Source organism: Cuculus canorus, chromosome 4 (genome assembly GCF_017976375.1).
Source record: "Cuculus canorus isolate bCucCan1 chromosome 4, bCucCan1.pri, whole genome shotgun sequence".
Classification (NCBI taxonomy): Eukaryota; Metazoa; Chordata; class Aves; order Cuculiformes; family Cuculidae; genus Cuculus; species Cuculus canorus.
The window spans coordinates 12,791,921-12,804,987 of NC_071404.1; the positions used below are offsets into that span (position 1 = coordinate 12,791,921).

Genomic DNA, 13,067 nt, shown 5'->3' on the forward strand with positions numbered 1-13,067 from the left:
TTTCCATGCTAATTTGTCATCTTTAGGGCTTCATCTGCAATTTTAGGGTTCACCTCTTTTTCGTACTTTTAAATTCCTTCCTGTAATACCACGAACCCCCAGGATGATTACCTCTACTTTCTGGAGTAGGTTTTTAGCATGCTTAACAGGTAGAGTTCATCACACCTCATACACGAGGGCAGCAAAGAAGAGCCTGTGCAACCATAAGAAACCTTCTAGTGAAAAGTCTTGTCTTTCCACTCAGTGTTCTTCAAACAGTATGCCTTTTCATTTCTTGGTGGATAGGATTTAGATAGCATTTTCAAATATGCCGTCTAGTTTCTGGTAGCATATTGAAGAAACTAAAAATGTTTCCTAATGCAAAATATACTATTATTGCCTTCTTCCAGATTTTTGTGTCTCAGTGCACAGTTCTTCTCCCAGATAATGATAATGTAGTCATGAAAGGAACTTTTTTTTAACTGGGTTATAGGATTGTGTTGCAACAAGTCAAAGCGATTTTGTGCATTACTTTATAATTTAAAGTTTTTGTCTCCTGGTGGCTCTATATATTCCGTAGTGTCTCTGATAATTACATATTTATAAAATGCAGACGTGCTTTCCCCAGTGGTGTTCTGTTATGAACATTTAAATAAAATACTCAAATGATGACATCCAAAACTAAGGATCATGACACTATTTCAATGGAAATGCGTAAAAACTTGCAGTTTATGCTGGTTTTTATTCAAAACTAGATCATATGTCTGGTTTCTCTGCTGTTGCTTGTGTACGCAAAATACCAAAGACGCTTTTTTGGCAGGGTGGGAGAGTCTATATGTTTCATGAAGTTTATACGTATTAGATATTAGTAGATTTTAATCAGATTTTGAAACAGAATATTTTTTAATCGTTCAGCCATCCAGCCATCACCAGCTTTAACTTTTTTCCTGAAAAACGTCCTTAAGTATCATACTGCTAACAAAATATGGAGGCTTAGATTTTTAAGAGGTAAGAACATAAATGCATTTAAATTAGCCCATGTAGTGTTTGAGTTAGAGAACATCTTTTTTACGTAGGACAAAATTGCAGTATGAATATTTTTCAGAGAATAGGATTATAGGATTGGATATGTGCTTCATTTAATACAGCCTTTTAATAAACAGCTGTAAAGGCAAGTTTAAGGTTGAGACATCCACTTAGAAAAGCTCTTAGTAGTTACCCAATGTAGTGCTTCTGTGTGTTTCTGTGTCCACACATCTATAGGGGCGCTTGTGCGAGGTTTGAGTTGTGGTGGAGTTTAAGAACACCTGTTCTCAATAGCTAATTTTCATATATAATATGAAGTTTGGCATCAATGGTATCCATAAATCCAATCAAATTTTGTTTTGGGTTCCACACCACCCATAAAAGTAGACATAGAGAAGAGTCTCTGGCCTGTATTGTACAGAAAGTCAGATTAGGTGATTAATTCTGGGTGGATCTCATTTACATGGTCTGTTCTATCCTTTAACACCTGTCAATGGCAAACTAAATGGCGAAAAGAAGATTTAAGCATACACTGGCATATTTTTATACATACATTTATAACAGACATGCAAGCATGGAAGTGCATTTACTTTGTATGGGGTTTGTATTGTACAGACAAGACAATAATTAATGAAAATACTTATTGTCATCCTTCCTGGATTTGTATGTCTTTTTTCATTAGCAGTTTTTCAGTAGATATCAGTTAACTGGAAAGCACTTCAGGGTCATTTGTGGTGTGGCAAGATTAAGAGATACTGCAGTTGATCTAAGTGACCCCAAAACAATCTGACCATTCTTTTAATCAGCTTATCCTTTTTTTTTCTAGTTTGAGGATGCTGTGTGTGATAAAGCACTACTGCTCAGAAATTTTTTTAAGCAATTTGAAGTGAAAACTTTATCTTCTTTAAAAAGTAGTTATAGGCTAGTACCCATAAATGTAGATTTGAGGTAATTGCATCATCATGTTCTTTCACTCCCAGTTGGTTTTAGTTCTGGTTTGGAACAAAAACTAAGTGTGATGTAATTGCCTTCCTCTGATTATTTTAACCTTGGTGTATTCTATTGCTGGCTTATGTATATAGTTTTTATGTGCTGTCATTTGAAAAAAATTTAAGACTCTTGAGAGCCAATCCTGGAAACCCTTTTGGATGTATCATTGTTTTTTATTTGTGCATGGCAATTGCAGCAGCCCATTAGGGGCATGTAATTCCTATTGAACATAGAATGGACTTCTCATCGTTTAGTTTGGAATGTGACTTTGCTCCTCAATAAAGCTAAAATCTGCTTACTGTTGTGATTACCATCCCTGGGCTCCACCCTGCTTTTCACCACCTGCCACTTAAAAGTTATTACTTTGACAATGAAAATACAGCCAAAACTGTCAAATAAATTGGCCCCTTTTTGAGAGTCTTCTGATTATTATTCTTATATTGTGGTGATGTCAGGTTTCCAAGGGTAATCTCTCACTAGAGGAGCATGTTTTTCTTTGGGTCTTGCATCACCCTCTCCTTTTTAGTCTTCATTTCAGAAGTAATGATTGCTTACTGAAAATATGCATTGTGTGGATTTTCTATTATTCAGTTCCATTACTTTTTGTGAGCACACCATTACATTTCTAGGACGGAGAAAAGAAGATTCTTTAATCCAGAAAATAAATCAAGGATTGACAACAGACAAACTTGCTTATTTGTTGCCATCTTAGAAAAATAATTTTCATTTCTGTATTTTAAGTACTTTAAATGCACTCCATGACAGTATTTCTTTCTCTGCTTAAGCAGCGAAAGTATGAAAAAAGGTATTTTTAAGATATGTGAAAAGAGTGTTTCGTACTAGATAGGGATAGTGTTTCACTTTCTTTTTTCAGTGTTCAACATCATTGCATATATGTAAACTGTAATTCAGGACTTCCTTCCTTCACAATTTGATGTTTGTGATGCTATTAACTTCCACAAAAGCAAATACAACCCCAGTTTAATCTTGGTAGGAAAATAAGAGAAGCAATGTCTTAATTATTTATGCCTAGCATTTTACATCAGCTGCTAACAATTTTATTCTGTTGTCATACTAACATTTTAAACTAGCTTTTATGACTGCTTGCTTGAAGTCAGTCTTATATACCTATAAACTGACAAAGGCATGAAGAACAAGTCTTCTCATGTTCTGTATTCCTTTATGATGCACTATGAGATAGTAGAACCCCAATGCTGGACTGCAGGCCAAATATAATGCACCCGCAGTGAATATGTTACTAAGGCAATGGTTTCAAATTTTCTTAAGCATTGCCTCACTGCTTTGAACTTCGTCTTGTCATCCTCTGTTGCTCCTAACCAAAGCTTTTTTTTTCTTTCTAAATCCTCTGCTGGGTGCAGTTTAACTGTAACTTTGGTGTCTTGGTCATTGTAGGTCAGTGGGCTGTGGTCAGCAGTGACTGCAATGCAGAATTCCTTCAAAGACATGAAGAAGGAGGAGATGGCCACAAGTTTGTGATGTGGCCTCAGGAGAGATTTGGGCTGATGCCATCTCCCAGGAGTCTCTCCGGCAGCAATTTCCTATCTCCTCTTCTCTTGCTTCTCTTCTCTTTGCCTCATAACTCCTTCTTGGTCTGTTTTCATTTCTCATTTTGCAATCTGTCTGTTTATATTAGATATTAAGGTCCTGAGTACAAGGATCATATCAGTTTTAATAACTGAAAAAAGTTATGCACTCTGTGCATATCAATGATATCTGCTGCTTTCATCTGTTTTTCTCTCTCCCTTCCCAGAAGTGACAGTTCTTAGCAAAGAAATGGGGTTGCTGTGGCAAAGGGTATTCGTTGGTGAGGAGGAGAAGGGAGAGCTCCCTTTCAGCTTATTTACAGACCTTTGCCTTAATCCAGAAAACATCCCATTCATATATTCTGTAATTAAAATAAAGCTTACAGTAACAGTAGTAAAACATGCTCTATTCTAAGCAGGCTTAAAAATAAGAGACTGGTGTACTCTTAATGGAATATAAATCTTATTTCTAAAGTGTAGCATTTAAAAATAGCTAAGAGCTGATTATTTGGGGTTTATTTTTTTTAGGTCATAGGTCCTCTTTCTTTTTTCATCCTTGAGTCTTGTGATTAGTTACCACTTTGCAAAACTGAACCTTTACCTTTTTTGCTTGCAAGTTGTTGTTCCATGATGTGAACGGTACTGGAAGTAATGTGGTTGTTGTGGAATACTTTGGATTTCTGATGGACTCCTAGAAAGCTCTTGCCAGAGTAGCTAGAGTGTGCTGGCAGGTATAGTCTGCAAATACACAGGAGAATCTGCTTTCAGTGGAGACAAGAAGGAGCCCACAGCCCCTTGTAGGACCATAGCTGACATCTGCAGGTTTTACTGCATGGTGGGTGCTGTGTTCAAGTGGTTGACTAAAACAAATCCATGTAAACCAAGGCTTGTTTAAACATCCAGGCACAGTCTCAGAAATGGTAAAAAGGATTCCAGGTTCACTTGGCTAAACAACCATATTAGAAGAGGTTTTAGGAGCAGGGAAGAGCTGTTAAGAGAGTAAACAGCAAGGAATGTACTTTTTAGAAGAGGCTTAGCAGCGGTCGCCCTGTTACGCCTTGAAAAGACGACACAAACAAATGTGAATAAGTCAAGAAAAATTTAAGTAGAGGCATTTTGTAATGAAGGTAGCACTGAGATTAATCCTAAATGCAGCCCTCAAATGAAACTAATGTTTCTTCTCATCTTTTAATGAGGATAATGTAATCAGATACAGGAAGCGTGGAAATGTGAACTATTCTGTCCAAGATGAAACTTAAGGTCCTGAAAATAGTGAGTTTGCTTAAGCAAAGGGACTAGAGAATTTCAGAGTTATGAGAGAACGGAAGCATGAGACTGGGGTTGAACACTATGGGCCTCTCATAAACCTGCTGAATATGTATCTTAAGAATAGGCATATACACACAAATGTTTATATGCATGGTCTGAGCTACTGCAGTTATTAAGACAATACAAGACTTCAGAGGTAATTTGAAAGGAAACGAGTTGAAATATGCTTATAAAGTTTGTTAAGAAAAATTTAGAAACACTGGGAATACAGAGAAGGAATGTAATTTTTTTTCTTTAATATAAAGAATTGGAAAGCCTTGAGATCTGGAATAGAAGAAATAGGATGAAATATAAAGTGTGTCATCAGGAATCTGGAGAGTAATAGATCATGGAATGATTTGGGAGCTTGTCTTTGGAAGTTGTAACACAAATCACTGTAAAAAAGGAGTACCTGCTCTTTTGCTGCATTGCAAACAGAAGAAATAAGATGAGGAAAAGAGAGACTTTCCCTAAAGATTTATGAAAATTTTGATTAGTCTAGAAACTTTATCAAACTATAATTTTGTTCTGCAGTTAGAAATTGTTTGTTAAAGGGAGAGGAACCAGAGTCGCACTGCTAGAAAAGCAGATAGCCATTACTCCAGCACTTACTTTTGTCTAATAATGGCTTCGTGATGTTTTATGTGAAAAAATCTCTTTTCTGCATCAGATTTGAGGTAACTGCTACGAGTGCCAGTAGTGCTCACTAATAGACTAGTTTGTTGGTTTTACCAATGAACACAGTCTGTTTCTAGCAAAGAGGACCATACATTTCAGAGAAATACTAGAAAATAACTAGAAATGCCAATAAATGAGAATTAACTTTGTCTTTTTTTCTAATGGGGCTTTTTAGAAAAAGGAATCTTTTTTCTTTATTTTTCAGCCATGGAAGAGTTAATAGTTGAGCTGCGCCTGTTTCTTGAACTTCTGGACCATGAATATCTAACTTCCACTGTCAGGGAGAAGAAGGCAGTGATAACTAACATTCTCCTGAGGATACAGTCATCAAAAGGTCAGTGTCAGGGGTGGGTTTTCTCGCTTGCAAAATGCACAGAATGTGTCTGTGCTCAGTGAAATAGCTTTAAGGGCTAAAGACAAGCCCTAAATTTAAAGAAGACAGAAGTGAAACAGAAGTGTAACTTTCCTGAATGCTTTATTTTCCTGTTCTACAATAAAATATAGCAAAAGGCTTACTGGAAGTATCTGAGGTACACATGGGTGAATCCAGTCACAAAATTACATGCTAGACAATGTTTTCACTTCTCTTGATATATAGTGGCTACTTCATTTTGTTTGTGGCAGTAATGCTATTTAGAAGTTTAATGGAAAACCTAATCCTTCATCAGGGAGTGCTGGTGACAGCACTATTTTATAGACGCGTGCGTGCTGCATGCTGCATCTCTGTCAAATGATCCAACTCCATCAAAAACACTGCAAGTTCTTCTTGTAATCTTCTCAACTAGATTTATTAAGAAAAATATTTGAATTCCTGGAGAAGTCCGATGACATCCTGTTGCCAACTTTGCAGTCACAGGGAAGGGTTGTCATATCCTTTCCCTGGAACTCAGTTATTTAAGCTTTTAATTTACAGAGTGATCCTTGGCGTGGGTTTGGCCTGAGCTGACTCATCTCCTGCATCAGTTCCTAGGTGCGATTTGGGAGTTAGCATGGGCGAAGGTCTGTTCCCAACAGACAGTTCAAAATCACCACCCTCCACCCTGGTTTTGAGGGTTGAGAGATTTTAATAATATGGGTATGGATTACTCCATACCAGAGCTGCTTCCCTGGCATGTTTATGACTGTAGATGTGGCCAGGGATGAAAAGACACAAGGACTATAGCTTTCTGCCATTCAGCCACTGCTGTTGAGGTTTTAAAACCTATGACAGATCTATAACATAATCCATTACATCCAATTACACAGTCTATCCTTTAACAAGGTCCATAAGAGATCCATGTGTTAAGTGGCAGAACTTGGTTCAGTGCAATCGTTACTGGAACATTATATGCATTTCTAGTGCCTCCATTCAAGGAGGTGACGTTTAGACATTTCAAAGAAAAGTCATAAAAGTGATTAAAGGATCCAGAAATACACCTTTGAATTATCCAAAATGAGGTATCGTAATTAAACTTGGTGTAGGAAATGAATGACACAGAATGAGCTCTTAGACTTACACAACAAAAAGCAGTGTGCAATGGTGGAAAGTTTGTTTCAAAATGGAATTAAAGAATGTTTTAAGCATTGAAGCATTGAACTAATGGAAGAACTTCAGAAAACCTGCATGCCATTGCTGGCATTTTATCAAGAAAGAATATTTTACTAAAAGATACATTCTAGTTCGAGTAAGAATTAATTCAAGAAAATTCCATAGTTAGTTAAGCAAGAGGTCATAGGACTATGCTTTATATGTCTATAAACTCTACTTTATGGAACTGCAGTTTAAATACAGTATATTTTAGAGGCCAGCATGGCCTCTGAAAAAAAGCATCCTGTTTCTTTCCCCAGGCTGCTTTTTCTTTCTCATCACGTATTGCATCTTCCTTTCTGCTAACACAAGCTCTATTTGCTTTTTTTTTTTCACTGGTTTAGTCCTAGCCAGAGTTGCTTCCCTGGTCTGGTTCAGCCTGAGGCCACACACATACTTAAGCTGGCACAAAGAAGAGGTTGGTGCAGGGACAGGAACAGGGCAGGGAAGGAGAGGAGCTGACTCCTTAGGAGCTCTGCTATCCTGTGCTGGCTGCAAGTGTGTGTGAAACTACCTGGGGAGTCGTGTACTTTACGGGAGCTGACTCTGCTGCTTTTTAAATCGGTTATAGCATTCAGTAATTCCATCCCTTTGAAACTATTCATCTCTTCGTTAAGATTAAAAGCAATAAAAGATGCATAAACACACAGTACTCCGTAACTAAGCTGAACTGTCATTCAGAGTCTGTTTTTCAAAATATTGTTTTACTCCACCCCTATAACTCCGAGAGCTCTTGGGTTGCTGGAACAGTTTCAGAGACCTGAGGACTATGCAGAGTTCAAACACCTTATATGCATTTGCAAAAATCAACTGTGTGAATCCAACAGGATATTTCAATTGCTGAAGCAAACCATTTAAAATCAACAGGGAACAGTAATGAAGGATCTGTGCAACTGGGAACTGGCTGGGTTCTTTATAACATCTGGAAATGGACAATTATGTTTTTCTTTGTAAAGGTGTGGAAATTACTAGAATGGGCTGGTTGGCTTTTAGTAAAACACTTTAAACTCAGTAAGTTCTTACCTTGGGGAATTCCTTAGAATTTTTTTGCCTTGTTTTCTTACATATCTCAAATGCACACTGGTTTTTTTTCATTTTATATCTATCAAGCAGAGAGAACTGGGCCAGGCAAATGTGTTCTTCAGGTTATAGTTGTCTGGCCTTGAACTGCCCCACATCCAAACCAGTGGTTACTCTGAATAGCTGGCAAAACTATAAACTTTATTTTTCTTCCTGAGCCTTGGCATGCCCAAGGGACTGTAGGGCTGAACAAAACACTTGGCATTTTCTTCTGGAGCTCAGACTTTCATATAAAAAACAAAGACACAAACAGTTTGTTTTGGAGTGAGAACTGTTGGTGGATTTTCTCATTTAACATCACTGTCAACATTGCCTGTTTTTCTTAAAGGTACCTGATGCTCTAAACCTGTGATGCTAACTTTGCTTTGTAATTTGGTAGAAGAAAGTAAATGTGAGAGCAGTCTCTTGCTTAAACTCACATAGTTTAAAACTGGGAAAAAAAAGTGGCTTTACAGATACAATAGAATTCACTTGGAATACTTTTTTTGCATTAAAAAGGCCTTCATATTTGACTTTTGGTTGTTCTGGAAAGCATGGGACGCTTGGAAATGTATAGAAGTCATAATATAGATTAAAGAGTGAACAAGTGAAAGGTATACTGAAAAAAAAAAGTAATCTTTCCCAAGACTAATCGCCCTCTTGATTTGTAGGAATAAAGAAGAATCTGTGGCCCTTTGAGCCAGTTTATTTTATCAGTGTTGATTTTCAATCCATGACTTCACAGCCAGTTACGACAAGAAACATTTCATCATTGATTACATTTTTGAGAATTATATGAACTTGACCAAAAGACATCAATTTGACTGAATAAATATATGTATTTTAAAAACTAAAATATATTTTAAACACTAGGAGCTGCATTCGGTTTAGAGGTAAGCAGGGTACAATCCATTGACTGCATTTTTGCCAGAACATTGAGGAGATGCTCCCTAATCTCCCATTTGATATTTAGAAAAATGATACCATGTTCCTATTAAGTAATCTCCACTGGGATTTAAATTATTGTGCCAAAAACTCAGAATGAGTGGGTTGCTCCTCTTTGTCCTTGTGATGAAGAGATCATAGCGATACAAAGGATCCTCAAAGCAACTTTTCCCTTTGGCTCCTTTTCCCTTTTCAAATTCACCTAGATACTTAAAAAAGAAAAGATACAGGAAGAAGGACATGGTGTCGAAACATGCAGAGTGTGCAGTTCTGTTAATGGTGAGCTGGTTAGGGCCATGCCAACCAAGCTGTATTGTGCTCCAGGTTAGTGTGTTGTAGCATCCTGCGTTTCCCAGGACTTGTGCAACCTCACACCACGGCTTCATGATCAGAGGTGGTGGGGACAGCAGGGAGCCCAGGGAACATGGGTGCTGTGAGCTTGGCTGAATAGCTGTCACCACTGCTGCAGGACCAGGAGAGAGGCAGGGTCTCTTCTCTGCCATCTTTCCTAAGCTTTTGGCATGAAAGATGTTTTGGACTCATTTCTGTATGATGGCTTTGCCCATCCGAAATGTGCCATGGGAACGACTGTTCCTCATCTCCACTTGTAAAGGCAACTAATCACATACTGCCCACAGGCTGACCATGTTTTATCATAACATTGCAATGTTCTCAAATGTGATATCTTCCCCCTGTAAATGGCTTTATCTATATATTAGACACCTGGCAACATGTTTGCATTTTAGTGGTTTAGGTCTTTCAGGTCCAGATGGATAGACAGTTCAGAATGATTTCCTGTAAATTTTTTCTGTGTCTGGTATTTGTTGATCCACATAGCATATATGTCATTATCATATAGAGTAAGTATGTGTTTGTTCTGCTTGATTAAATTCCTGAATTCTCAGCATTCTTCCAGTCCTGCCTCAGCAATTGCGCTTGGGAGGTAGTCTGTGAGCAGCACTGCGTGCCAGTTCCTGGTGTGTGACAGTCAGACATGGTGTCCATGTGTGGGAAAAATGTCCCGTATGCATCCACCAATGTGTTGATTGGTGTCTGTTGCTCTTCCACAGGTTTTGAAATAAAAGAACATGTACAGAAGCAGGAAATTGCCAACAGTTTGCCGGCACCTCCTCAAATGCCTTTACCAGAAATACCTCAGCAGTGGCTGGTGAGTGTTAATTTAAATATATATGAGAGAATGTATTTGTGATAAGCATTAACAGAAATGTTTACAAGCAGAAGGAGCCTGTAGGTCCTGGGAAATTATTTATCTCAGTTTTGCCCTGCTGGAGGGAATTGGGTTCAACTTGCAGTAGACAAGGCAAAAAATTCACTGTGGTGATATGAGCCTGGGTACAGGTCACCCGCAAAGTTGTGGAATCACAATCCTTGTAGAGTTTCAAGATTCAAGTGGCAAAAGCCTGAGTAACTTAAGATTAACTTCAAAAAGTACATTTGCGTTATGTTGGAGGTCCCTGCCTGCTTCTTACGATTTTAAGACTCCCTCTTGATAGCTAAAAAAAAATGAAAAGGCAGAGTTTTAAAATGAAGGAAGAATACTTCCTTCTTTTATACAGTCTTTAGTGCCCTTCTGTGCTCTGCCTCACAGCAGGAAGTTTGCTGCAGAACAAGTAGAAGTGTATATTCTTGGAGATGTTTGTAGCAAAGATACTGTTTGAACTCTGTGATTTAATTTCTTCAGCTGGGAGCAGCTGTCTTGTTACAGAATAAACTATAAACAAGTTTCGATTCTCCTCAGTTACTGATTTTCCAGTAGTGATTTTCAACATTTTTTAGAGAAACATAAGCAAGTCATGAATTGACCTGTTGAAAAAGTGGTCATGGCTTTAGCCCTAAAACTGGTAAATTATCCATCCTTTTATTCGTTTGTGAAAAATTTTGTGCATGGTGGTAAGGACAATCTGTGGAGACCTGGATTCACTGGCTGAAGCAAGAAATACAGATGCAGCTTATGGGAGTAGAATAACTGGATGACTAATGTTCTGCTTCAATTTAGTGTTACCCTGTTATTGCATTTATGCCCAGTTCTAAGAGATATATAACCCAGTAGCATCTTATGAACATAAGAACTAATTTATCAGATCAAACTCTCGGCCAGCTCTTTGTAGTAGTCTTTATTTGATGGTGGATGATGCTATGTGCTGCAGAACAAAGTAAACACCCCAACAAATACATACTATGCAGAATACCTTAATCAGTTTCTCCCTAAGCACTATCAGATTTTGGTTTGCAACCTGAACAAGGTTATTTTTTTTTAAATTCTAATTCTACGTTAAATAATGAGATATGCTGGAATAATTATAGGAAGGGAATGTTTATACTGAAACAGTAATATCCAGGGTTGGTATATATATTGCAGCAAAATTCAATTAAAAAAGATGCTATAAAATAATTATGCAAGATTTGAGTGGATGCAAAAGTGATCTTATTAATATGCAGCGAAGCCTGGAGAATCCATTTCATGGTTCACAGTGCCTGAAAATTATGTTTTCTTTAATTCAGGATACATATAGCATAAATTACAAGGGAGGGAGTTGGTGAGAGGAAGGAAAATTATGCAAAATGCACATGCCTTTGAAATGTAGACTTCAGGTACTAGCTTTATAAACTGAAACCAATTGAGATCTTTGTTGTTTTATATTTATGTAGGTTCTGTTTAATAAATTTACTCTGAAGATTCAAGTTGTTTTTCTAAAGACAACTGACCTACTTTTCCTTTGTCCTATACTAACATGTAAATTTCTTTAAAGTTGGTACAGCTGCAGTGAGTGAAATGCTGTGAAGTATGTATTAGGTACAGGAGGTCACTACTGGTTTTTGGAGTAGTTGAGTTTGGATTTTGGAGTAACAAAAATATTTCTCTGAGATACAGTGGGAATTACTGTGGAAGTTGATAGAGAGCAGGCTGGTCTGGAGTGCGGTCTTCCCATGTTGAGCCTGGCAGAGTGGAGTTTTAACATGACCCTCCCCTCTGACCTGCGTATAACTCTGGATGCTTTCATCTCAGTGAAGTCACCAAGCTGAACTGTTTTTTCCATAGTGACAGCATCTGATTTTTGGCAGTTTCTCTGCAGTTTTGTTGTTGCTGTCAGGCAGGGGTGGCTCAAGCTTCCCTTTCTGGTGTCAGTGCCACTGTGAGATCAGCCATGAAATATCCCAGGTCTCTTGTTGTCTTGCATTATCCAAATACAGGTTAAAAGTGGTGCTATTTTAAGACAGTAGCAAATTGCAAGTAGTGCAGAAGACCAGGTGGAGTCAGAAGGGAAGGACAAAACCATCAGCTTTTAGAACTTTGAACACCAGAGCAAGGTCAAACTCTGGTCTGACTGTTTAAAACTTTTCCTGACTTCATGTTGAACTAATGTGATTGTTCATTATTCTTTTTCTGGAAACTCCTCTAACAGATGCTTCTTTGTTAGTGCCTCATTATTATTAGATAGGATCAGAGACTGTCATATTATCTTTCTTTTTACACTGGGCTAGACATGGATAGACATGGGATTGTTCAGCCTAGAGAAAAGAAGGCTCCACAGAGACCTTATAGCAGCCTTCCAGTACTTAAAGGGGACCCACAGGAAAGCTGGAGAGGGGCTCTTTATGAGGGAGTACAGTTATAGGATGGCAGGAGAGGGAGGTGCAGTTTTAAGCTGAAAGAAGGGAGGTTTAGATGGGTATTAGGAAGAAATGTTTTCCTGTGAAGGTGATGAGGTGCTGGGGCAGGTTGTCCAGAGAAGTGGATGGCCCATCCCTAAAGGTGTTCAAGGCCAGGATGAGGCTTTCAGCAACCTGACCTAGTGGAAAGTGTCCCTGCCCATGGGATGGGGGCTGGAACTAGCTCATCCTTTGGGTCCCTTCCAACCCAAACCATTCTATAATTAGTGGCAATGGCTAAGATCTAATTTTCCCTTCCATTAATACTCCTATGTGGTGACTTTCAACCTACCCTTAAT

General features: G+C 38.1%; 1 protein-coding gene across 3 annotated transcripts in view; it reads left to right on the plus strand.

The window, feature by feature from the left end:
- The window catches only part of AFAP1 (actin filament associated protein 1), a 116,679-nt gene that overhangs the window by 44,703 nt on the left and 58,909 nt on the right, over positions 1-13,067 (plus strand). For all 3 annotated transcript variants that reach the window (XM_054065431.1, XM_054065433.1, XM_054065432.1), the window contains exons 2-3: positions 5,731-5,859; positions 10,167-10,264. In XM_054065431.1, coding sequence (XP_053921406.1) covers positions 5,733-5,859; positions 10,167-10,264 — 225 coding nt within the window. In that variant the 5' untranslated portion in view covers positions 5,731-5,732. The remainder of the gene's footprint in view (positions 1-5,730; positions 5,860-10,166; positions 10,265-13,067) is intronic.